The sequence below is a fragment of the Phyllobates terribilis genome, unplaced genomic scaffold (assembly GCF_046119375.1).
Source record: "Phyllobates terribilis strain yellow unplaced genomic scaffold, ASM4611937v1 Scaffold_36__1_contigs__length_13169755, whole genome shotgun sequence".
In the NCBI taxonomy this organism is placed as follows: domain Eukaryota; kingdom Metazoa; phylum Chordata; class Amphibia; order Anura; family Dendrobatidae; genus Phyllobates; species Phyllobates terribilis.
Window position 1 is genome coordinate 565,907 of NW_027362796.1, and position 27,663 is coordinate 593,569.

At 46.5% G+C, this 27,663-nt stretch overlaps 1 protein-coding gene across 1 annotated transcript in view; it reads right to left on the reverse strand.

The window, feature by feature from the left end:
- The window catches only part of LOC141182881 (uncharacterized), a 49,309-nt gene that overhangs the window by 6,364 nt on the left and 15,282 nt on the right, over nt 1-27,663 (reverse strand). Inside the window, exons 2-6 of the mRNA XM_073661000.1 lie at nt 5,355-5,504; nt 5,046-5,225; nt 4,840-4,963; nt 4,659-4,756; nt 4,370-4,460 (exon numbers count right to left, since the gene is read on the reverse strand). Of these exons, the coding sequence (XP_073517101.1) occupies nt 4,370-4,460; nt 4,659-4,756; nt 4,840-4,963; nt 5,046-5,225; nt 5,355-5,504 (643 nt within the window). The remainder of the gene's footprint in view (nt 1-4,369; nt 4,461-4,658; nt 4,757-4,839; nt 4,964-5,045; nt 5,226-5,354; nt 5,505-27,663) is intronic.

The window sequence follows — 27,663 nt, forward strand, 5'->3', positions numbered from 1 at the left end:
CCAGCTTCGTTCTTCTTGTCCTATGTCGAGCAAACACGTTCCTCACCCGCTAATTCACATTACCTAACGGGTACCCAATCCACCTGTTAAGCGATCGGTGGTGGCAGTATACCAGTATTTATGTGATATTGTGGTTTGAGGGCGGCTGGTCGGAGGTATATATACAGTGCTGGCCAAAAGTATTAGCACCCCTGCAATTCTGTCAGATAATACTCAGTTTCTTCCTGAAAATTATTGCAATCACAAATTCTTTGGTATTATTCTCTTCATTTAATTTGCTTGCAAGGAAAAAACACAAAAGAGAATGAAGCAAAAATCAAATCATTGATCATTTGACACAAAACTCCAAAAAAGGGCCGGACAAAAGTATTGGCACCCTCAGCCTAATACTTGGTTGCACAACCTTTAGCCAAAATAACTGCGAACAACCGCTTCCGGTAACCATCAATGAGTTTCTTACAATGCTCTGCTGGAATTGTAGACCATTCTTCTTTGGCAAACTGCTCCAGGTCCCTGATATTTGAAGGGTGCCTTCTCCAAACTGCCATTTTGAGATCTCTCCACAGGTGTTCTATGGGATTCAGGTCTGGACTCATTGCTGGCCACCTTAGAAGTCTCCATTGCTTTCTCTCAAACCATTTTATAGTGCTTTTGGAAGTGTGTTTTGGGTCATTGTCCTGCTGAAAGACCCATGACCTCTGAGGTGAGCTTTCTCACACTGGGCCCTACAGTGCCTACAAGTAGTATTCAACCCCCTGCAGATTTAGCTGGTTTGATAAGATGCAAATAAGTTAGAGCCTTCAAACTGCAAACGAGAGTAGGTTTTATGAACAGAAGCATAAATCTTACAAACCAAAAAGTTATGTTGCTCAGTTGAATTTTATTAAATTTTAAACATAAAAGTGTGGGTCAATTATTATACAACCCCTATGTTTAATATTTTGTGGAATAACCCTTGTTTGCAATTACAGCAAATAATCGTCTTTTATAAGACCTGATCAGGCCGGCACAGGTCTGTGGAGTTATCTTGGCCCACTCCTCCATGCAGATCTTCTCCAAGTTATCTAGGTTCTTTGGGTGTCTCATGTGGACTTTATTCTTGAGCTCCTTCCACAAGTTTTCAATTGGGTTAAGGTCAGGAGACTGACTAGGCCACTCCAACATCTTGACTTTTTCCCTATTGAACCAGGCCTTGGTTTTCTTGGCTGTGTGCTTTGGGTCGTTGTCTTGTTGGAAGATGAAATTACGACCCATCTTAAGATCTTTGATGGAGGAGCGGAGGTTCTTGGCCAAAATCTCCAGGTAGGCCGTGCTATCCATCTTCCCATGGATGCGGACCAGATGGCCAGGCCCCTTGGCAGAGAAACAGCCCCACAGCATGATGCTGCCACCACCATGCTTGACTGTAGGGATGGTATTCTTGGGGTCGTATGCAGTGCCATCCAGTCTCCAAACGTCACGTGTGTGGTTGGCACCAAAGATCTCGATCTTGGTCTCATCAGACCATAGAACCTTGAACCAGTCTGTCTCAGAGTCCTCCAAGTGATCATGAGCAAACTGTAGACGAGCCTTGACATGTCGCTTTGAAAGTAAAGGTACCTTACGGGCTCGTCTGGAACGGAGACCATTGCGGTGGAGTACGTTACTTATGGTATTGACTGAAACCAATGTCCCCACTGCCATGAGATCTTCCCGGAGCTCCTTCCTTGTTGTCCTTGGGTTAGCCTTGACTCTTCGGACAAGCCTGGCCTCGGCACGGGAGGACACTTTCAAAGGCTGTCCTGGCCGTGGAAGGCTAACAGTAGTTCCATAATCCTTCCACTTACGGATGATGCTCCCAACAGTGGAGACAGGTAGGCCCAACTCCTTGGAAAGGGTTTTGTACCCCTTGCCAGCCTTGTGACCCTCCACGATCTTGTCTCTGATGGCCTTGGAATGCTCCTTTGTCTTTCCCATATTGACCATGTCTGAGTGCTGTTCACAAGTTTGGGGAGGGTCTTAAATAGTCAGAAAAGGCTGGCAAAAGAGATCTTTAATCCACACATGTGAAGCTCATTATTCTTGGTGCCTGAACTACTTCTTAATACTTTAGGGGGACCAAACAGAATTCTTGTGGTTTGAGGGGTTGAATAATAAATGACACTCTGAATTAACTTTTTACGTTTTAAAAAAAAAAAAAAAAAATTTGCTGCAGTGCATTTCCCACTTCCAGGCTGATCTACAGTACAAATGTCACAATGCCAAGTTAATTCCGCATGTGTCAACCAGCTAAATCTGCAGGGGGTTGAATACTACTTGTAGGCACTGTACATTATGCTGCAAAATTTGTTGGTAGTCTTCAGACTTCATAATGCCATGCACACGGTCAAGCAGTCCAGTGGCAGAGGCAGCAAAGCAACCCCAAAACATCAGAGAACCTCGGCCATGTTTGACTGTAGGGACCGTGTTCTTTTCTTTGAATGCCTCTTTTTTTTTCCTGTACACTCTATGTTGATGCTTTTTCCCAAAAAGCTCTACTTTTGTCTCATCTGACCAGAGAACATTCTTCCAAAACGTTTTAGGCTTTCTCAGGTAAGTTTTGGCAAACTCCAGCCTGGCTCTTTTATGTCTCGGGGTAAGAAGTGGGGTCTTCCTGGGTATCCTACCATACAGTCCTTTTTCATTCAGACGCCGACGGATAGTACGGGTTGACACTGTTGTACCCTTGGACTGCAGGGCAGCTTGAACTTGTTTGGATGTTAGTCGAGGTTCTTTATCCACCATCCGCACAATATTGCGTTGAAATCTCTCGTCAATTTTTCTTTTCCGTCCACATCTAGGGAGGTTAGCCACAGTGCCATGGGCTTTATACTTCTTGATGACACTGCGCACGGAAGACACAGGAACATTCAGGTCTCTGGAGATGGACTTGTAGCCTTGAGATTGCTCATGCTTCCTCACAATTTGGTTTCTCAAGTCCTCAGACAGTTGTTTGGTCTTCTTTCTTTTCTCCATGCTCAATGTGGTACACACAAGGACACAGGACAGAGGTTGAGTCAACTTTAATCCATGTTAACTGGCTGCAAGTGTGATTTAGTTATTGCCAACACCTGTTAGGTGCCACAGGTAAGTTACAGGTGCTGTTAATTACACGAATTAGAGAAGCATCACATGATTTTTCAAATGGTGCCAATACTTTTGTCCACCCCGTTTTTTAGGTTTGGTGTGGAATTATATCCAATTTGGCTTTAGGACAATTCTTTTTGTGTTTTTTTCATTGAAGACAAATTAAATGAAGAGAATAATACCAAAGAATTTGTGATTGCAATCATTTTCAGGAAGAAACTGAGTATTATCTGACAGAATTGCAGGGGTGCCAATACTTTTGGCCAGCACTGTACGTTCCTGGAAGGAACTGGTGGTATATATACGTCCTGTCACATCACGTGCCGCAATAGTCGACATAAATTAGAGCAGCTGCGCCCGTGCTTATCCTCGGTCAATACCGTGTTTGACCAGCAGGATAAGGGGGCGCCAGAGAGCTGCAAGGTCTGACCAATTGGTGTTTTCGTGACAGCTCCCCATTTCAGGAGAGATTGTGCAGTAATCTGAATTCCTTAGGATTGAAAACATGGAATTTATGATGTGGAGTGAATCCATGAAACCAGGGCTCGAGCCAACACATCTTCTGCAGGTGTGAATATATGTATATTACAGTCTTCAGCCAAGCACAGCTTAGAGATATATCATGGCGCAGGTGTAATGTTTTTATGTAGTTTATCACGATCCTGTTTGAAGTTAATTGGTTTGAAAAGTCAAGATAAAGGGAAACTCTGTTGTTATTGTACAGAAATTCACACTTGGCCTCACTGCACATTTAATGTTGTTGATAATAAAAGTGAAGTTTGGCCAGAAAGACTGGACCTGGTCTTGTAGGGACCATATGAGGACATTCAGCAACACAGAAGGGAGAGAAGGTAGATTCATCCAATAAGATATCAGGGTTCTAGGAAGCCAACAGCATCATTACCCTCCACTTTCTCTTACGGCCCATCATAATGTTTTTCTTCAAGTGATTTTCTAACTTGTCAGCACATTCTACGTACGCTGTCATTTGACTTTGTAGTTTACAGATCTGGGCAGGTAACGGACAGCGTCTCCTAATCCCAGGGGGTAGGTGGATCCTCCAGGTTGTAAGTTCTCTAGAAAAGGGCTTTCCCAATTCACAAAGTAATTTGAACATTTTCGGATGGAGGAGAATGTTGTGGTCTAGCGGCAAAATGGTGATCACACGATTGTGATACGGCCGGTCTACACCACCATTAAAGCAGCCACAGCCGGTGACTGAGAAGAATCTGTGACTTCTCTGCATTTAGTGGTCACTACTCACCTGGGTAGTCATATGTAGGAATCTCCTCCTTACACCGCTCATCACCCCTCACATATGTCTCTGTAGTATTAATATGGGTCAGATCTTCACCCTGAAACAAATATTGTAAAAGTCACAGACAGATGAAGAAGTCACATCCATGATCAGCTCTAATCCTGCCATCTCCACCATTCTCATTTCACAAGTATAAAACATGTAATACTGGGGGATAAAACAAAATTGAGCACAAGACCTTCACAGACATCTATACATCATAGGGGAGATTTCATGACACCTTCTCTTCATCTACCTGATGATCCTGAGGAACACTGGGATCTTCTTGTTTACAGTCTTGTGAAAGAAGAGGACGGGGACATCTCTCTGGTGTTGTTCTCTTACTGGATAGATCTGGAGGAAACACATACAGGGACTGAATTCATCCTTTACATACAGATAATTATAGGCCATGTGTATTTAGTCCTGTCTATTACCTGGCGATGTGAGGGGCTGGGGAACCTCCATCATGATGTCCTTGTACAGATCTTTGTGTCCTTCTAAATACTCCCACTCCTCCATGGAGAAATAGACAGCGACATCCTGACACCTTATAGGAACCTAACACATACAATGATACAGTCATCCCCTGATCTCTTCATAGCATTACTGTATAATGTCCCAGCATTCCCAGCAGTGTCACCTCTCCAGTCAGCAGCTCAATCATCTTGTAGGTGAGTTCTAGGATCTTCTGGTCATTGATGTCCTCATGTATCAGGGTGTAAGGTGGAGGCCCCGTGATTGGGCTCAGGGGTCTTCTCCATCCCTCAGACGCAGGGTCCTGACAGCGCTCACTAGAGGTCTTCTTCACTACTGTGTAATCCTGGTTATGGAGAGACACATTAATAAATCTCACTCCAGACATTTCCAGAGTCCTCACCTCTCCAGTTCTGTCCATCTGTTATTCCCATAGATAAGAATGATGTAATGTGACGTCATCAGAATCTCTCACCTCTCCAGTAAGCCGGAAGAGGATCTCTAGGGTGAGGTGTAATATCCTCTCCGCCATCTTGTCTCTATCCATATCCATCTTTGATGGGTAAATCAAGAAAATTCTCTTATCTAGAAGATCTTCACTGAGAGGATCTGATATTGTAGAGACCTGAATGAGAAGAAGATGAGCCGATGTAACATCATAAAAATTCTGTGTAATAATACAATTACTGGAGATAATAAGGGAAACATTTGAGGAGATTTATTATTTTACAGTATTTAGTTTTCTTCTTCACATCTACTAATAAAACCTATATATTTTATGCCACAGAAAACAAGCAGTTTCTTCCTCTCCAGTTGAATGCGTTTCTCATAGACTCATCTTCCATAACACTAATTGTCGTCTCATTTACCGACACTGGAATCGGCATTAGCAATACTGCAGGAGATATTCATTACACGTGACTAGTGTTGAGCGATACCTTCCGATATCAGGAAATATCGTATCGGATTGGATCGGGCCGATACCCAAAAAGTATCGGATATCGCCGATTCCGATACCGGAAACCAATGCAAGTTAATGGGACACAAATATCGGAATGAAAATAAACCCTTTCTTTCCTTGTAGGTTAATTCTACATGAAGTAAAACAACTAAGAATAATGTAGAATGACATGAAAAGCCGGCAATTCATCAGCGGCATACACCGGTACCCGACAATTTACAACAGAAAGAATAGAGCATCACACATAGATTAGATAGATAGAAACATGTTAGTCACATATATATGAAGTACAGTGACAATGTTGCTTACTGTACTTGTCATTTAGTGTAAAGGATTTATTAAAAAAAATATTAGTGTTTTCATGCACCGTCTCTTTAAGAAAGCCAGCCGGCAATTCAGCAGCGGTACCCGACAATTTATAACAGACAGAATAGAGCTTCACACATAGATTAGATAGATAGAAACATGTCAGTCACATATATAAGAAGTACAGTGACAGTGTTGCTTACTGTACTTGTCATTTAGTGTAAAGGATTTATTTAAAAAAATAATAGTGTTTTCATGCACCGTCTCTTTAAGAAAGCCGGCCGGCAATTCAGCATCTGTACCCGACAATTTAGAATAGAAAGAATAGAGAATCACACATAGATTAGATAGATAGAAACATGTCAGTCACATATATATGAAGTACAGTGACAGTGTTGATTACTGTACTTGTCATTTAGTGTTAAAATAAAGGATTTATTTAAAAAAAAATTGGCGTGGGGTTCCCCTTAATTTTAGGCTCTAGCGGAGGTTAAGCAGACAGCTGGGGCAGATGTTTGAAGCCTGGGAAGGGGGTAATACCCACGGAGCTTCCCAGGCTACTAATATCAGCCCCCAGCTGAATACCTAGCCTTTACTAGCTATTAAAATGGGGGAACCCCCCAAAAAAAATAACGTGGGGTCCCCCCTAATTTAATAGCTAGCACAGGCTAGGCAGACAGCTGGGGGCTGATATTAATAGCCCAGGAAGGGTGCCATGAATATTGGCCCCCTCCCAGGCTAGAATCGTCAGCCGCCCCAGAAATGGCGCATCCATAGGATGCGCCAATTCTGGCACTTAGCCTCGCTCTTCCACGCTGCCCTGGTGCGGTGGCAGGGGGTAATAGGGTTGGGGTTGATGTCAGCTTATAATGCCAGCTGACATCAAGCCCAGGTTGGTAATGGAGAGGCGTCTATAAGACACCCCCATTACTAACCCCATAGTCAAAGTTAAAAGAAAACACAAACACCCAGAATAAAGTCCTTTAATTGAAATAAAGACACAATTCTTTATTGTTCTAAATTAAACCATACTTACCATCACGCCCATTCCAGCTGAAGCCAACGATCTCCTGCAATAAAAGTAAAATAATAAAGCAACCTCATCCTTACCTTTCAATGGTTCCCAGGACAGCTCCAGCTCTGCTACATCGAGATGACAGGCTGGACCGCAGCAGAACGCTGCCATCCAGCCTGTCATCCCGCAGACACTGAGAAGCGCAGGCATGCTTGCGCTCCTCAGTGTCTCTCTGTGACGTCATCCAGATGAGCCGAGTTCATGTCCAATGAACTCAGCTCACCTCATGCACGTCACTGACAGCGTGGGAAAATTCTCACGCTGAAGTGCTGAGTGCAGGAGAATTTTCCCACGCTGTCAGTGACGTACATGAGGTGAGCTGAGTTCATTGGACATGACCTCGGCTCATCTGGATGCCGTCACAGCCAGACACTGAGGAGTGGAAGCATGCCTGCGCTTCTCAGTGTCTGCGGGATGACAGGATGGATGGCAGCGTTCTGCTGCGGTCCAGCCTGTCATCTCGATGTAGCAGAGCTGAAGCTGTCGTGGGAGCCATGGAAAGGTAAGGATGATGTTGCTTTATTATTTTACTTTTATTGCAGGAGATCGTTGGCTTCAGCTGGAATGGGCGTGACGGTAAGTATGGTTTAATTTAGAACAATAAAGAATTGTGTCTTTATTTCAATTAAAGGACTTTTTTCTGGGTGTTGTGTTTTTTTAAATACTTTACTAGAAATTCATGGTGGTCATGTCTAATATTGGCGTGACCCCATGAATTTCGGGCTTAGGGCCAGCTGATAATGCCAAGCTGGCCTTAACCCCTTTATTACCCAGTGAGCCACCGCACCAGGGCCCTGGATGAGTTGGGTACAGCGCCAGAAGATGGCGCTTCTATGAACGCGCCATTTTCTGGGGCGGCTGCGGACTGCAATTTGCAGCGGGGGTGGCCCAGAAAGCTTGGGTCTCCCTGCGCTGCGGATTCCAGCCCCCATCTGCCTAGTTGTATCTGGCTGGGCACAAAAACAGGGCGAAGCCCCACGCATTTTTTTTTTAAATTATTTCATGAAATTCATGGAATAATTAAGAAAAAAAGGGCTTCCCTATATTGTTGTGTCCAACCAGGTACAAATAGGCAGCTGGTGGTTGGGGGCAGCCCGTTCCTGCCTGCTGTACCTGGCTGGACACAAATATAGTGCGAAGCCCCACGTCAATTTTTTTTTAATTATTTCATGAAATAATTTTTTTAAAAAAAGGGCTTCCCTATATTGTTGTGTCTGGCCAGGTACAAATAGGCAGCTGGTGGTTGGGGGCAGCCTGTTCCTGCCTGCTGTACCTGGCTGGACACAAATATAGGGCGAAGCCCCACGTCAATTTTTTTTAAAATAAATCCTTTATTTTAACACTAAATGACATTTGAGGAGTTAATAAAGATGCAGTCCCTAAATTATTATTTATTTTTTAATTAATTTTTCCCAAAACTTTTGACGTGGGCTTCGCCATATTTTTGTATGCAGCCAGGTACAGCATCCAGCTTCTATGAACGCGCCATTTTCCGGGGTGGCTGCGGACTGCAATTTTCAGCGGGGGGGGGGGGGGGGCAGAAAGCTTGGGCCTCCCTGCGCTGCAGATTCCATCCCCCAGCTGCCTAGTTGTACCTGGCTGGACACAAAAATAGGGAGAAGCTTCACGTATTTTTTTTTTTTAATTATTTCATGAAATTCATGAAATAATTAAGAAAAAAAGGGCTTCCCTTTTTTTATATAGTGCGAAGCCCCACGTCAATTTTTTTAAATCATTTCAGGAAATTCATGAAATAATTAAAAAAAAAATTGATGTGGGGCTTCGCCCTATATTTGTGTCCAGTCAGGTACAGCAGGCAGGAACGGGCTGCCCCCAACCACCAGCTGCCTATTTGTACCTAGCCGGACACAACAATATAGGGAAGCCCTTTTTTCTTAATTATTCCATGAATTTCATGAATTTAAAAAAAAAAACGTGGAGCTTCGCCCTATTTTTGTGTCCAGCCAGGTACAACTAGGCAGCTGGGGGCTGGAATCTGCAGCGCAGGGAGGCCCAAGCTTTCTGGGCCCCACCCGCTGCAAATTGCAGTCCGCAGCCGCCCCGGAAAATGGCGCGTTCATAGAAGCGCCATCTTCTGGCGCTGTACCCAACTCATCCAGGGCCCTGGTGCGGTGGCTCACTGGGTAATAAAGGGGTTAAGGCCAGCTTGGCATTATCAGCTGGCCCTAAGCCCGAAATTCATGGGGGCACGCCAATATTAGACATGACCACCATGAATTTCTAGTAAAGTATTTAAAAAAAACACAAACACCCAGAAAAAAGTCCTTTAATTGAAATAAACACACAATTCTTTATTGTTCTAAATTAAACCATACTTACCATCACGCCCATTCCAGCTGAAGCCAACGATCTCCTGCAATAAAAGAAAAATAATAAACCAACCTCATCTTTACCTTTCCATGGCTCCCACGACGGCTCCAGCTCTGCTACATCGAGATGACAGGCTGGACCGCAGCAGAACGCTGCCATCCAGCCTGTCATCCCGCAGACACTGAGAAGCGCAGGCATACTTCCACTCCTCAGTGTCTGGCTGTGACGGCATTCCAGCCCCCAGCTGCCTTGTTGTACCTGGCTGGACACAAAAATAGGGCGAAGCTCCACGTATTTTTTTTTAATTATTTCATGAAATTCATGGAATAATTAAGAAAAAAAAGGGCTTCCCTATATTGTTGTGTCCGGCTAGGTACAAATAGGCAGCTGGTGGTTGGGGGCAGCCCGTTCCTGCCTGCTGTACCTGACTGGACACAAATATAGGGCGAAGCCCCACATAATTTTTTTTTAATTATTTCATGAATTTCCTGAAATAATTAAAAAAAAATTGACGTGGAGCTTTGCACTATATTTGGGTCCAGCCAGGTACAGCAGGCAGGAACGGGCTGCCCCCAACCACCAGCTGCCTATTTGTACCTGGTTGGACACAACAATATAGGGAAGCCCTTTTTTTCTTAATTATTCCATGAATTTCATGAAATAATTAAAAAAAAAAAAAAAAAAAACGTGGAGCTTCTCCCTATTTTTGTGTCCAGCCAGGTACAACTAGGCAGCTGGGGGATGGAATCTGCAGCGCAGGGAGGCCCAAGCTTTCTGCTCCCCGCTGAAAATTGCAGTCCGCAGCCGCCCCGGAAAATGGCGCGTTCATAGAAGCTGGATGCTGTACCTGGCTGGCATACAAAAATATGGCGAAGCCCACGTCAAAAGTTTTGGGAAAAATTAATTAAAAAATAAATAATAATTTAGGGACTAAATAAAAAAAAATGGCGTGGGATCCCCCATAATTTTAGTCTCTAGCGGAGGTTAAGCAGACGGCTGGGGCAGATGTTTGAAGCCTGGAAGGGGGTAAAACCCACGGAGCTTCCCAGGCTGATATTAATAGCCCAGGAAGGGTGCCATGAATATTGGCCCCCTCCCAGGCTAGAAACACCAGTCGTCAGCCGCCCCAGAAATGGCGCATCCATAGGATGCGCCAACTCTGGCACTTAGCCTCGCTCTTCCACGCTGCCCTGGTGCGGTGGCAGGGGGTAATAGTGGTGGGGTTCATGTCAGCGCCAGCTGCCATGAAGCCCAGGTTAGTAATGATGGGCGTCTATAAGACACCCCCATTACTAACCTACAAAGTGTTAAAAAGAAAAAACACACTACACCCAGAAAAAAATAATTTATTTGAAATAAAACACACAATTTTATTTAATTCTTAGTTTACTAAAAATAATAGTTACCTGTCCACGTTCCTGCGCTGATCTCCCATGCACAGCTGTCACATCTGGAGATGGTGACAGCTGTGCATGGCTGCTGTAAGCTCACGCTGCCGGGAACACGTCCGCTCCCGGCAGCGGGAGCCACTGACTGAGGTCACCGGAGTGCATTCAGGCAGCGCAGCTCCGGAGACCTCCTTTACGGCACTGCTGTACCGTGGGAATTTCTCACGATACAGCAGGGCCGTAAAGGAGATAACCGGAGCAGCGCTGCCTGAACTCCGGTGAACCCTTACGGCCCCGTCATTCTAGCGGCGGCAGCGGTTCAGAGCGGTCACATTCTATGTGGCTGCTCTGAACTGGAGATCTTCGTGGGACACTCGTGGACTGCTACGGAGGGGTAAGGATAAGGTTGTGGTTTATTATTTTATATTTTATTACAGGAGATCGATGGCTTCGGGGAATTAGGTGTCTTGGTGAGTATAGGTGTAGTTTTTTATTTTTTACTTTATTTTAGGTGGCGATCGGCGGGGACAGGTAATGTATGAACTAATTTCTTTTAGGTAACCACTGGCCACCAATGACATGTATTTAACATTTATTGGGGACACAGTAGGGCAATTTAAATAGCAGGATCAGTCTGATGGGAACTACTGCTCCCATCGAGCTGATCCTGCTGGCAGGAGTGGACGGGGGACAGACATAGGCCGATGGGAGTAGTAGTGTCACATCGGCCTATGTCTGCCTGCACGCACAGACACCGCGCACACCCGCACAAACATCGCACACACACCCCGCACACATCGCACAGACACCGCACACACCCTAATCATGACGGGTCTGGGAGGTGAGGCTGACCTGTGCGGCCGTGGGAAAGTTCATGTGAGTTCATGCAGTCAAGCATGAACTCACATGAACCCTCTGAGGGCAACGCGGCGACTTCAAATGAACAGCTGATCGGCATCACCTGATACCTCAGCTGTTCATTTGAAATAACCGGCGGGAAAGCGCAGCACAGAACGGGAAAGCCGGCGGTGAAGTGTTTTCACTGCCGGCTTCCCCGCCCGGGTCCTTCACTCCCCGCTCCTTGGAGCTGCGCTCCCCGCCCGGTCCTAACTTACGATCGGGATGGGAGGTGGCGAGGGGAGCGGAGGATCGGGGTGGGAGGCTGCGGGGAAGCAGTATGGGGCTGTGTGATTGTTTAAAAGCCGGCGGCTTTATACCGCCCGCCGGCTTTTAAACAATCAGGAGAATTCTCCCCCGCTGGGATGGCATTCTGATGACAGGCTGGATCGCGCTGCCATCCAACTTGTCATCCTTCACAGACACTGCAGAGCGCAGGCATTATGGGAACTTCCGATTCCGGTATCCGATATTGTAAAAGTATCGGAATTAAGTATCGGAATACCGATACCGCGAATATCGGCCGATACCCGATATTACAGTATCGGAATGCTCAACACTACACGTGACATGAGAAATAACTATTTCATGATGAGGACGACATCTTCATCTTCTACTACAGCTCCAGAAACATTTTTGGCCAGAGTCTGTCACTTACTACATCACCACCAGCCATCTATATGAATGTTTCCCGTCTTCCCCGGGCTCTACCATGTTAGATCTCATGACTGATTCACACACAGAAGTTTGAGGCTTTTATAAAAGCTTTTTTGTTTGCACAAACACCGCGGACAGAAATTACTTGATACCAAAGTCTCCATATACAGTTTTTTATGGGGTTTATTTCTGGACTCAGGCTTTCCTATATTACAAGAAATACACCAGAAAAAAATCAGATATTAAAATGTTTCAAAAGAAAACTGGCACCAACAATTCTTGTAAAAAGAAAGAAACTTGCAAAACGTATTAGGCCCATTGTTATTTCTTAAGAGGTTAAACATTTGTTTTTAAAAAAAAAATAACTCTTTAGGGCACCAGAACATAGATGTACACTGCAGAGATGGCACAGGTGCGTCTGCAACAGAAACCCTGACAGTTTAACCACTTGCTGCTGTCAAAAGGAAACATGGCATCTAAGAAGGTTTGACAATGTTCGGCTCAATTCCCCTCCTCACCCAAGTACTCCATAGTAATAAGTTACCTTTTAACACCCCCATACACATTAGACTAAAGTTACATTAAAGCACTGATTTCAGTGGGGTTTAGTCGACTATACAATGTATTCGGGGCCTACGGACAGATGATGTCAGGGCAGGGAAGGATCTGGCATCCTGAATTTCAGAGGCTAATCCATTTGTTTTTCCTGTAGATAATCCTCGACTAGAGGAGTCTGGAGGCGACGCTCTCATACAAACCACAGGAAAGCTGGAATATTTGTGTGTATGGGGGAGTCGGGAGAGATAGCCGTCTGCCAAATGACCATTTAGGCAACACTTATCTCATATGTATGGAGTCGTTAGTATTACACTGACAGGCAGGGATAATACACGGCACTACAGTAGTACAGTGCATCACCGGAGCGATCAGAGGTTTGTATGTTGTATGATCACACTAATCAGTGTTGTTTAAAAAAAAGTTTAAAGTGAAAAAAATATCACAGTTTTATCAACAAGAAATATCAGTCACTATAGTGAAAACAGATTCACTGCGCAATGTTAGGTAAGTCACGTCCATAACAACAATAGCTATAAGTGGACCCCCCAACCTCAAAAGGAAAAAAAAATATATATATATATATAGAGAACTCATATCTCCTGACTCTGCAAGCCTGGACCAGATGATGTGGAGATGAATGAGGAAGAACAATGTCCAAGGGTACGTGCCCACGATCAGGAATAGCAGAGTTTTGGATGCAGCTCACCTGCGCTGCGTATAAAACGCTACATTCCACATTACAAGCACAGTAGATGGGATTTATAGAAATCCCATGCCCAAGGTGCTTCTATTTGACGTTGCATAAACTCACCGGTGGTGCGGGTTTACGAGCCACAGCATGTTAATTTCTGTTGTGGAGACACTAGTCTCCGCAAACAGAAATTTCCACAATAGAATGTATTAGATGTGGTAAATCCGCATTGTTCAATGAACACATGCAGATTTAACTGCGTGATTGAATGCAGCGTATGAATGCATAATGCAGAAGAAGCAGTCAGGAACTTTCTGGTTACATGTAGCAGTACATAACTTTTGTTACAAGCCACAACAGTCCAGCAAACCATTATGGGAAGGCCCATCATCCCCTGTGTCACTACGGCCCCTGAGAGCTACTCTAAGCTCCCAGTTGATTTGTGAGGACCTCACTGGCTGAGGTCCATCGGTACAACTTCTTAGTAGTACTCTCTATGTCCATTCGATGACTGGCTTCCTCAGGGGCTGGGGTTATAATTAGTGTTGAGCATTCCGATACTGAAATATCGGGTATCGGCCGATATTCGCGGTATCGGAATTCCAATACTTAATTCCGATACTTTTACAATATCGTATACCGGAATCGGAAGTTCCCATAATGCAATGAGCCAGTTTCATTTTATTCAGCCAATGAGGATCCTAAGAAGTGTGGGCACATCCTGTTAGGCATGTAGGCATCTTAACTAATGGCATGGCTGTGATTGGCTGCTGAAATGATGTCATGATGCACTATAAAAGCCGCCGCCGCCATTTTGAGCTCACTCTGCTGTGAATTCAGTTAGGCATAGGACGCTGCTGTTCTGAGGGACAGTTTTAGCTACCTATTTGGTCTATTCTGCTTTACCCAAGCTACTTTATAAATCGCTGTGCCATGCAGCGCTAGTGCACAGTTCTCTGCGCTGTTCACGGCTGTCTGCAAGGTCTGTGTGTGTGTGTGAGTGCAGCTCACCCTGCAGTGTGTGCTTCAGCCACGTCTGGTTGTAGTGCACTCAGTGTGTGTCACTGCCTCATACATTGTCCTTTTTTGACAATTCATAATTTTTCCTGATATCTCCTATTAGTGTGGTGGTTCCATCCGTATTCAGCTAAATTGGTTCCAAACACACTATATAGGAGTAGTTAGAGGAGCCTTTCTGCAGCATTGCGCCCTGCAGCCCTAGCCAGATTAGTATTAGCCTATTTTTTGTAGCCTCATCTATTGCATTGTAGGTTACCTTCCTACATTGTAATAGCTACAAAAAGTTTGTGATACTATCGGTATTACATCTTTGGGCACATCCAGTGTCTTTTTGTGACAAAAAAAACTAAATAAAGTTCACCAAACACTCCACTTTACAGTTGTGTAGGCCACATTAGCTCATATTAAAGTCTAGTCCATACTTTATAAAATTAGTGTTTCTTATACATGTTAGCAGCTGTTCAGGAATAAGCTTACTAAGGCCTTAGTACTTTTCTGCCTATCTTTATCAGACTACCAAGATGAAGTAGGCAGGGAGTGGTCGTGGTCGTGGAGTTTCTGCAGGGAGAGGACGTGAGGATTCTGTGCCTGCAGGGAGAGGACGTGGGGATTCTGTGCCTGCTGCGGGCACCAGTGACTCAGCATCCCCCAGTTTTACCAGGGAACAGTCCTTTATGCGCAGCTTTGTAGGAGCTAGCCGTACCCCACTACTGCGAGAGGACCAAATTGAAGCCGTTGTCGGATGGATGGCAGCTAACGCATCGACTTCAATTAGTTCCAGATCCCCTCAGGTCCAGAGCACTGAAGAGCACCCATCTGTCTCTTCACCACCTGCCAAATTGCCCAGGCAGTCAGAGAGCCCTGGACAGGAGCCATCTCTACTTCTGTTCTCTGAATCTCTTGGCTTGGAAAGAGGGGGCCAGCCAAGCAGAATTCGAGAATTTGAAGAAGAGGTAGTATGCAGTGATGCGCAACCGTTTTGTCTCTCTGAATCTGAAGAGGCGGGTGGGCCAGTGCCTATGGTCAGCAGCACACCTCAGTATGCATCTGATGATGAGACTCAGGTGCCTCTTTCTGGTGCGTACTGTGCTGTCGAGACTACCCAGGAGAAGCAGTTGTTTGAAGAGGGTGGTGTAGATGATGAGGTCCTTGACCCATCATGGTGTGAGGGACAGGAAGGTGGTGGGAGCAGCTCTGAGGAAGAGATTCCCCAAACAGCCCAAAAAGGAGGGATAGGGAGGGGGCAGACTTGGTTGCCTGTAGCCTCCACTTAGGCACCCATTAGGAGCATGGCTCTTCCAAAATCCAAAGCGGACGCTCCCAAGACTTGCAGTGCCTGGTCCTTTTTTGACACAGTTGCAGATGACATTTGCTTTGTCAAATGCAAGCAGTGTAATCAGAAGGTGAAAAGAGGGAAAAGTGTCAGTAACCTCAATACCACAAATATGTGGAAACATGTGCGGACCAAGCACGTGGTGGAGTTACAAAAACACACTGAAGACCTAGGCCAACCTACAGTGCCACCTAATACCTCTTCAGCTCGTGTTGTAGCCTCTTCCTCCAGCTCACACACAGCTGGTTCGGCTTCCTCACAGGATCGCCATGGAAGAATCTCTGGCACTGTTGTACAGAGACACAGTGTAATTCCACCCACAGCACCACTTTCCCTGTCATCCTCACACTCCCAGGCCAGTCTACAGCCATCGTTAGCACAGGCATGGGAGAAAAGGCGCCCATACTCGGCAAACCACCCCCGAGCACAGGCTCTGAATGCTGGCATTGCTAAACTACTGGCCCTTGAAATGCTATCATTCAGGCTGGTGGAGACTGACACCTTCCGTAACTTTATGGCATTGGCAGTCCCACAATACAACGTGCCCAGCCGCTTTTATTTCAGCAGGCAAGCCGTCCCTGCCCTGCAACATCATGTGGAGGGAAAAATTAAACATGCGCTACAAAACGCCGTCAGTAGCAAGGTCCACCTGACCACCGATGCGTGGACCAGTAAGCATGGACAGGGACGATACCTTTCCCTCACTGCCCATTGGGTAAATGTTGTGGAGCCGGGTACAGATCTTGAGAGTGGCGCTGTACGTGTTCTGCCAACTCCAAGGACTGCAGGAATCCAGTCTGTACACATTGACTCCTCCTCATACTCCAGTTCCTCTGAATCAGCGCTGCAGGAGCCGTCACGGTCTACCTCCACATCGACCCGTGAACGGTTACCTGTTATGATGACCGATATGAGCACAGCTGTGGCCAAACGTCAACAGGCCGTATTAAAATTAATTTCTTTGGGGAATCGAAGCCACACAGCACAGGAGCTCTGGAATGCCATCAAGCAGTAGAGCGACGTGTGGTTTGTGCCAGCGAATCTCCAGCCAGGCATGGTAGTGTGTGACAATGGCCGAAATCTGGTGGCAGCTCTGGGCCTAGGCAACTTCACTCACATCCCATGTCTGGCACATGTGCTCAACTTGGTTGTGCAGAGTTTTTTGAGGGACTATCCGGATCTTGATGCACTGCTTCACAAGGTCCGCATAGAGTGCGCTCACTTGCGGCGTTCCAGCAACGCAAGATCAGGCATTGCAGCTCTGCAGCGCCGATTACGTCTTACGGAACATCGCATCATATGTGACCTACCCACCAGGTGGAATTCAACGTTACATATGTTGGAGAGGTTGTGTGAGCAGCAGGCAGCAGTAATGGAGTACCAGCTGCAGCAGGCGCAAAAAAGTCGCAGTGCGCGCCGTTCACACTTCACCACCACTGAGTGGGCCTCTTTGAAGGACATTTGCCACGTTTTGCATGCCTTCGATTATTCCAAAAGGATGGCGAGTGCAGATGATGCACTAGTCAGCATGACTATCCCCCTTATCTGCCTGCTTGAAAAAACACTGCAAGCACTAAGGGACAAGGTTTTGGAAGTGGAGGATGAGGAGTCACAAATGCCATCTGATTCTCTACAGTCTGCGCAACGTGGTTCCTCACAAAGACCTAGGCAGGGGACACTTTGTGAGGAGGATGAGGAGGAGTCAATGGATGAGGAAGACATCTGTCCAGAGGAGGGAGGTACACAATGCTCTAGTAGTCAGTATCTAGAGCGAGGGTGGGGTGATGCAGAGCAGGCAGAGATCACGCCTCAAGCAGGGGACAGCGTTTCTTGGCCAGTTGGCAGTCTGCAGCACATGGTTGATTTCATGCTGCAGTGCCTGAGAAATGACCGCCGCATCGCCCACATTCTCAACACGGCTGATTATTGGGTGTCCACCCTCCTAGATCCTCGCTACCGGGACAACTTACAAAGCCTCATAACTAGTGTTGAGCATTCCGATACTGTAATATCGGGTATCGGCCGATATTCGCGGTATCGGAATTCCGATACTTAATTCCGATACTTTTACAATATCGGATACCGGAATCGGAAGTTCCCATAATGCCTGCGCTCTGCAGTGTCTGTGAAGGATGACAAGTTGGATGGCAGCACGATCCAGCCTGTCATCAGAATGCCATCCCAGCGGGGGAGAATTCTCCTGATTGTTTAAAAGCCGGCGGGCGGTATAAAGCCGCCGGCTTTTAAACAATCACACAGCCCCATACTGCTTCCCCGCAGCCTCCCACCCCGATCCTCCGCTCCCCTCGCCACCTCCCATCCCGATCGTAAGTTAGGACCGGGCGGGGAGCGCAGCTCCAAGGAGCGGGGAGCGAAGGACCCGGGCGGGGAAGCCGGCAGTGAAAAGACTTCACCGCCGGCTTTCCCGTTCTGTGCTGCGCTTTCCCGCCGGTTATTTCAAATGAACAGCTGAGGTATCAGCTGATGCCGATCAGCTGTTCATTTGAAGTAGCCGCGGTGCCCTCAGAGGGTTCATGTGAGTTCATGCTTGACTGCATGAACTCACATGAACTTTCCCACGGCCGCACAGGTCAGCCTCACCTCCCAGACGATCAGACCGTCATGATTAGTGTGTGTGCGGGGTGTGTGCGCGATGTTTGTGCGGGTGTGCGCGGTGTCTGTGCGATGTGTGCGGGTGTGTGCGGTGTCTGTGCGATGTGTGCGGGTGTGTGCGGTGTGTGTGCGGGTGTGTGCGTGCAGGCAGACATAGGCCGATGTGACACTACTACTCCCATCGGCCTATGTCTGTCCCCCGTCCACTCCTGCCAGCAGGATCAGCTCGATGGGAGCAGTAGTTCCCATCAGACTGATCCTGCTATTTAAATTGCCCTACTGTGTCCCCAATAAATGTTAAATACATGTCATTGGTGGCCAGTGGTTACCTAAAAGAAATTAGTTCATACATTACCTGTCCCCGCCGATCGCCACCTAAAATAAAGTAAAAAATAAAAAACTACACCTATACTCACCTAGACACCTAATTCCCCGAAGCCATCGATCTCCTGTAATAAAATATAAAATAATAAACCACAACCTTATCCTTACCCCTCCGTAGCAGTCCACGAGTGTCCCACGAAGATCTCCAGTTCAGAGCAGCCACATAGAATGTGACCGCTCTGAACCGCTGCCGCCGCTAGAATGACGGGGCCGTAAGGGTTCACCGGAGTTCAGGCAGCGCTGCTCCGGTTAGCTCCTTTACGGCCCTGCTGTATCGTGAGAAATTCCCACGGTACAGCAGTGCCGTAAAGGAGGTCTCCGGAGCTGCGCTGCCTGAATGCACTCCGGTGACCTCAGTCAGTGGCTCCCGCTGCCGGGAGCGGACGTGTTCCCGGCAGCGTGAGCTTACAGCAGCCATGCACAGCTGTCACCATCTCCAGATGTGACAGCTGTGCATGGGAGATCAGCGCAGGAACGTGGACAGGTAACTATTATTTTTAGTAAACTAAGAATTAAATAAAATTGTGTGTTTTATTTCAAATAAATTATTTTTTTCTGGGTGTAGTGTGTTTTTTCTTTTTAACACTTTGTAGGTTAGTAATGGGGGTGTCTTATAGACGCCCATCATTACTAACCTGGGCTTCATGGCAGCTGGCGCTGACATGAACCCCACCACTATTACCCCCTGCCACCGCACCAGGGCAGCGTGGAAGAGCGAGGCTAAGTGCCAGAGTTGGCGCATCCTATGGATGCGCCATTTCTGGGGCGGCTGACGACTGGTGTTTCTAGCCTGGGAGGGGGCCAATATTCATGGCACCCTTCCTGGGCTATTAATATCAGCCCCCAGCTGTCTGCCTAGCCTTTGCTAGCTATTAAAATAGGGGGGACCCCACGTCATTTTTTTGGGGGGGGTCCCCCATTTTAATAGCTAGTAAAGGCTAGGTATTCAGCTGGGGGCTGATATTAGTAGCCTGGGAAGCTCCGTGGGTTTTACCCCCTTCCCAGGCTTCAAACATCTGCCCCAGCCGTCTGCTTAACCTCCGCTAGAGACTAAAATTATGGGGGATCCCACGCCATTTTTTTTTAAAATAAATCCATTATTTTAACACTAAATGACATTTGAGGAGTTAATAAAGATGCAGTCCTTAAATTATTATTTATTTTTTAATTAATTTTTCCCAAAACTTTTGACGTGGGCTTCGCCATATTTTTGTATGCCAGCCAGGTACAGCATCCAGCTTCTATGAACGCGCCATTTCCCGGGGCGGCTGCGGACTGCAATTTTCAGCGGGGGGCAGAAAGCTTGGGCCTCCCTGCGCTGCAGATTCCATCCCCCAGCTGCCTAGTTGTACCTGGCTGGACACAAAAATAGGGAGAAGCTCCACGTTTTTTTTTTTTTAATTATTTCATGAAATTCATGGAATAATTAAGAAAAAAAGGGCTTCCCTATATTGTTGTGTCCAACCAGGTACAAATAGGCAGCTGGTGGTTGGGGGCAGCCCGTTCCTGCCTGCTGTACCTGGCTGGACCCAAATATAGTGCAAAGCCCCACGTCAATTTTTTTTTAATTATTTCAGGAAATTCATGAAATAATTAAAAAAAAATTATGTGGGGCTTCGCCCTATATTTGTGTCCAGTCAGGTACAGCAGGCAGGAACGGGCTGCCCCCAACCACCAGCTGCCTATTTGTACCTAGCCGGACACAACAATATAGGGAAGCCCTTTTTTTCTTAATTATTCCATGAATTTCATGAAATAATTTAAAAAAAAAATACGTGGGGCTTCGCCCTATTTTTGTGTCCAGCCAGGTACAACAAGGCAGCTGGGGGCTGGAATCCGCAGCGCAGGGAGGCCCAAGCTTTCTGGGCCCCACCCGCTGCAAATTGCAGTCCGCAGCCGCCCCGGAAAATGGCGCGTTCATAGAAGCGCCATCTTCTGGCGCTGTACCCAACTCATCCAGGGCCCTGGTGCGGTGGCTCACTGGGTAATAAAGGGGTTAAGGCCAGCTTGGCATTATCAGCTGGCCCTAAGCCCGAAATTCATGGGGTCACGCCAATATTAGACATGACCACCATGAATTTCTAGTAAAGTATTTAAAAAAAACACAAACACCCAGAAAAAAGTCCTTTAATTGAAATAAAGACACAATTCTTTATTGTTCTAAATTAAACCATACTTACAGTCACGCCCATTCCAGCTGAAGCCAACGATCTCCTGCAATAAAAGTAAAATAATAAACCAACCTCATCCTTACCTTTCCATGGTTCCCAGGACAGCTTCAGCTCTGCTACATCGAGATGACAGGCTGGACCGCAGCAGAACGCTGCCATCCATCCTGTCATCCCGCAGACACTGAGAAGCGCAGGCATGCTTGCGCTCCTCAGTGTCTCGCTGTGACGGCATCCAGATGAGCCGAGGTCATGTCCAATGAACTCAGCTCACCTCATGCACGTCACTGACAGCGTGGGAAAATTCTCCTGCACTCAGCGCTTCAGCGTGAGAATTTTCCCACGCTGTCAGTGACGTGCATGAGGTGCGCCGAGTTCATTGGACATGACCTCACCTCATGCACGTCACTGACAGCGTGGGAAAATTCTCACGCTGAAGCGCTGAGTGCAGGAGAATTCTCCCACGCTGTCAGTGACGTACATGAGGTGAGCCGAGTTCATTGTCGGCTCATCTGGATGCCGTCACAGCCAGACACTGAGGAGTGGAAGTATGCCTGCGCTTCTCAGTGTCTGCGGGATGACAGGCTGGATGGCAGCGTTCTGCTGCGGTCCAGCCTGTCATCTCGATGTAGCAGAGCTGGAGCCGTCGTGGGAGCCATGGAAAGGTAAGGATGAGGTTGCTTTATTATTTTTCTTTTATTGCAGGAGATCGTTGGCTTCAGCTGGAATGGGCGTGATGGTAAGTATGGTTTAATTTAGAACAATAAAGAATTGTGTGTTTATTTCAATTAAAGGACTTTTTTCTGGGTGTTTGTGTTTTTTTTAAATACTTTACTAGAAATTCATGGTGGTCATGTCTAATATTGGCGTGACCCCATGAATTTCGGGCTTAGGGCCAGCTGATAATGCCAAGCTGGCCTTAACCCCTTTATTACCCAGTGAGCCACCGCACCAGGGCCCTGGATGAGTTGGGTACAGCGCCAGAAGATGGCGCTTCTATGAACGCGCCATTTTCCGGGGCGACTGCGGACTGCAATTTGCAGCGGGTGGGGCCCAGAAAGCTTGGGCCTCCCTGCGCTGCAGATTCCAGCCCCCAGCTGCCTAGCTGTACCTGGCTGGACACAAAAATAGGGCGAAGCTCCACGTTTTTTTTTTTTTAAATTCATGAAATTCATGAAATAATTAAGAAAAAAAGGGCGTCCCTATATTGTTGTGTCCAACCAGGTACAAATAGGCAGCTGGTGGTTGGGGGCAGCCCGTTCCTGCCTGCTGTACCTGACTGGACACAAATATAGGGCGAAGCCCCACATCAATTTTTTTTAATTATTTCATGAATTTCCTGAAATGATTTAAAAAAAATTGACGTGGGGCTTCGCACTATATTTGTGTCCAGCCAGGTACAGCAGGCAGGAACGGGCTGCCCCCAACCACCAGCTGCCTATTTGTACCTGGTTGGACACAACAATATAGGGACGCCCTTTTTTTCTTAATTATTTCATGAATTTCATGAAATAATTAAAAAAAAAAAATACGTGAAGCTTCTCCCTATTTTTGTGTCCAGCCAGGTAGAACTAGGCAGCTGGGGGATGGAATCTGCAGCGCAGGGAGGCCCAAGCTTTCTGCCCCCCCCCCCCCCGCTGAAAATTGCAGTCCGCAGCCACCCCGGAAAATGGCGCGTTCATAGAAGCTGGATGCTGTACCTGGCTGGCATACAAAAATATGGCGAAGCCCACGTCAAAAGTTTTGGGAAAAATTAATTAAAAAATAAATAATAATTTAGGGACTGCATCTTTATTAACTCCTCAAATGTCATTTAGTGTTAAAATAAAGGATTTATTTTAAAAAAAATTGACGTGGGGCTTCGCCCTATATTTGTGTCCAGCCAGGTACAGCAGGCAGGAACAGGCTGCCCCCAACCACCAGCTGCCTATTTGTACCTGGCCGGACACAACAATATAGGGAAGCCCTTTTTTAAAAAAATTATTTCATGAAATAATTAAAAAAAAATTGACGTGGGGCTTCGCACTATATTTGTGTCCAGCCAGGTACAGCAGGCAGGAATGGGCTGCCCCCAACCACCAGCTGCCTATTTGTACCTGGTTGGACACAACAATATAGGGAAGCCCTTTTTTTCTTAATTATTCCATGAATTTCATGAAATAATTAAAAAAAAAAATGCGTGGGGCTTCGCCCTATTTTTGTGCCCAGCCAGATACAACTAGGCAGCTGGGGGCTGGAATCCGCAGCGCAGGGAGACCCAAGCTTTCTGGGCCACCCCCGCTGCAAATTGCAGTCCGCAGCCGCCCCAGAAAATGGCGCGTTCATAGAAGCGCCATCTTCTGGCGCTGTACCCAACTCATCCAGGGCCCTGGTGCGGTGGCTCACTGGGTAATAAAGGGGTTAAGGCCAGCTTGGCATTATCAGCTGGCCCTAAGCCCGAAATTCATGGGGTCACGCCAATATTAGACATGACCACCATGAATTTCTAGTAAAGTATTTAAAAAAACACAACACCCAGAAAAAAGTCCTTTAATTGAAATAAACACACAATTCTTTATTGTTCTAAATTAAACCATACTTACAGTCACGCCCATTCCAGCTGAAGCCAACGATCTCCTGCAATAAAAGTAAAATAATAAAGCAACATCATCCTTACCTTTCCATGGCTCCCACGACAGCTTCAGCTCTGCTACATCGAGATGACAGGCTGGACCGCAGCAGAACGCTGCCATCCTGCCTGTCATCCCGCAGACACTGAGAAGCGCAGGCATACTTCCACTCCTCAGTGTCTGGCTGTGACGGCATCCAGATGAGCCGAGGTCATGTCCAATGAACTCAGCTCACCTCATGTACGTCACTGACAGCGTGGGAAAATTCTCCTGCACTCAGCACTTCAGCGTGAGAATTTTCCCACGCTGTCAGTGACGTGCATGAGGTGAGCTGAGTTCATTGGACATGACCTCACCTCATGTATGTCACTGACAGCGTGGGAGAATTCTCACGCTGAAGCGCTGAGTGCAGGAGAATTTTCCCACGCTGTCAGTGAAGTGCATGAGGTGAGCTGAGTTCATTGGACATGAACTCGGCTCATCTGGATGACGTCACAGAGAGACACTGAGGAGCGCAAGCATGCCTGCGCTTCTCAGTGTCTGCGGGATGACAGGCTGGATGGCAGAGTTCTGCTGCGGTCCAGCCTGTCATCTCGATGTAGCAGAGCTGAAGCTGTCGTGGGAACCATGGAAAGGTAAGGATGAGGTTGCTTTATTACTTTACTTTTATTGCAGGAGATCGTTGGCTTCAGCTGGAATGGGCGTGATGGTAAGTATGGTTTAATTTAGAACAATAAAGAATTGTGTCTTTATTTCAATTAAAGGACTTTATTCTGGGTGTTTGTGTTTTCTTTTAACTTTGACTATGGGGTTAGTAATGGGGGTGTCTTATAGACGCCTCTCCATTACTAACCTGGGCTTGATGTCAGCTGGCATTATAAGCTGACATCAACCCCAACCCTATTACCCCCTGCCACCGCACCAGGGCAGCGTGGAAGAGCGAGGCTAAGTGCCAGAATTGGCGCATCCTATGGATGCGCCATTTCTGGGGCGGCTGACGGCTGGTGTTTCTAGCCTGGGAGGGGGCCAATATTCATGGCACCCTTCCTGGGCTATTAATATCAGCCCCCAGCTGTCTGCCTAGCCTGTGCTAGCTATTAAATTAGGGGGGACCCCACGTTATTTTTTTTGGGGGGGTCCCCCATTTTAATAGCTAGTAAAGGCTAGGTATTCAGCTGGGGGCTGATATTAGTAGCCTGGGAAGCTCCATGGGTATTACCCCCTTCCCAGGCTTCAAACATTTGCCCCAGCTGTCTGCTTAACCTCCGCTAGAGCCTAGAATTAAGGGGAACCCCACGCCAATTTTTTTTTAAATAAATCCTTTATTTTAACACTAAATGACAAGTACAGTAATCAACACTGTCACTGTACTTCATATATATGTGACTGACATGTTTCTATCTATCTAATCTATGTGTGAAGCTCTATTCTGTCTGTTATAAATTGTCGGGTACCGCTGCTGAATTGCCGGCCGGCTTTCTTAAAGAGACGGTGCACGAAAACACTAATATTTTTTTTAATAAATCCTTTACACTAAATGACAAGTACAGTAAGCAACACTGTCACTGTACTTCATATATATGTGACTGACATGTTTCTATCTATCTAATCTATGTGTGATTCTCTATTCTTTCTATTCTAAATTGTCGGGTACAGATGCTGAATTGCCGGCCGGCTTTCTTAAAGAGACGGTGCATGAAAACACTATTATTTTTTTAAATAAATCCTTTACACTAAATGACAAGTACAGTAAGCAACACTGTCACTGTACTTCTTATATATGTGACTGACATGTTTCTATCTATCTAATCTATGTGTGATTCTCTATTCTTTCTATTCCAAATTGTCGGGTACCGCTGCTGAATTGCCGGCCGGCTTTTTTAAAGAGACGGTGCACGAAAACACTAATATTTTTTTTAATAAATCCTTTACACTAAATGACAAGTACAGTAAGCAACACTGTCACTGTACTTCATATATATGTGACTGACATGTTTCTATCTATCTAATCTATGTGTGAAGCTCTATTCTTTCTGTTGTAAATTGTCGGGTACCGGTGTATGCCGCTGATGAATTGCCGGCTTTTCATGTCATTCTACATTATTCTTAGTTGTTTTCCTTCATGTAGAATTAACCTACAAGGAAAGAAAGGGTTTATTTTCATTCCGATATTTGTGTCCCATTGACTTGCATTGGTTTCCGGTATCGGAATCGGCGATATCCGATACTTTTTGGGTATCGGCCGATCCAATCCGATACGATATTTCCTGATATCGGAAGGTATCGCTCAACACTACTCATAACACCATTGAACCGGGAGCGTAAAATGCGGGAGTACCAAGACGCACTGGTGCATTCCATCATGTTCTCCATTCCAACCGAGAGCAGTGCTGCTAGTGCTTTACAAAGCAGCTCAGTGCTTCGAGGCAGTGGAGGAAGCTCTGCACAAAGAGGGAGCAGAAGCAGAGCCTCAGCACAAGGCAAGACCAGTATGGCCCAAATGTGGCAAAGTTTTGTGTCCCCACCGCCACAAATGTCTACACCATCACAGACGGCTCCAGTCAGCAGGAGGCAACGTTTTCGTCAGATGGTGACAGACTACATGTCTTGCCCTCTCAGTGTACTCCCAGACGGCTCTTCTCCCTTCAAGTTTTGGGTCTGTAAGCTGGATACATGGCCAGAGCTTAGTCAGTATGCATTGGAGGTGCTAGCTTGCCCTGCTGCTAGTGTATTATCGGAACGCGTCTTTAGTGCCGCAGGTGGTGTACTAACAGACCGTCGCATGCGACTATCCTCCGATAACGTTGACCGGCTTACTTTTCTCAAAATGAACAAGGCCTGGATCTCTCATGAATTTGCCAGTCCTCTTCCAGAATAAGTAATTGGTTGGCAACAGTATCCAGGTCTCCTGTTGTGTTCATGTTTCTACCACCTGAACTGTAATCCCTGAGCTCCAACACCGCCAGTTGGCGCTCAGAAGTGCCGTCTGCACAGTCAACACTTGCTGCCGGGTTATTGGGGCTCAGTAACGTCAGCTGTACCCCTGCTGTGCGGATGTCAATTTCTCCTGCTCTGTCCTCATTCACACTACTACAAATTTTAAAGTTGCTCCAATTACACCTCTGGCTCCTCTGTTTTCAGTATTATCCCTGAGCTCCAACACCGCCAGTTGGCGCTCAGAAGTGCCGTCTGCACAGTCAACACTGGCTACCGTGTTATTGGGGTTCAGTAACGTCAGCTGTTCCCCTGCTGTGCGTACGTCAATTTCTCCTGCTCTGTCCACAATCACACTACTACAGATTTTAAAGTTGCTCAAATTACTCCTCTGGCTCCTCTGTTTTCAGTATTATCCCTGAGCTCCAACACCGCCAGTTGGCGCTCAGAAGTGCCGTCTGCACAGTTAACACTGGCTGCCGTGTTATTGGGGTTCAGTAACGTCAGCTGTACCCCTGCTGTGCGGACGTCAATTTCTCCTGCTCTGTCCTCATTCACACTACTACAAATTTTAAAGTTGCTCCAATTACACCTCTGGCTCCTCTGTTTTTAGTATTTACCCTGGGCTCCAATACCGCTAGTTGCTGCTCAGAAGTGCCGTCTGCACAGTCAACACTTGCTCCAGTGTTATTGGGGTTCAGTAACGTCAGCTGATCCCCAGCTGTGTGTCCGGCAAATTCTCCTGCTTTGTCCACATCCACTGTACTACTGATTTAAAACTTGCTCCAATTACACCTCTGGCTCCTCTGTTTTTAGTATTTACCCTGGGCTCCAATACCGCTAGTTGCTGCTCAGAAGT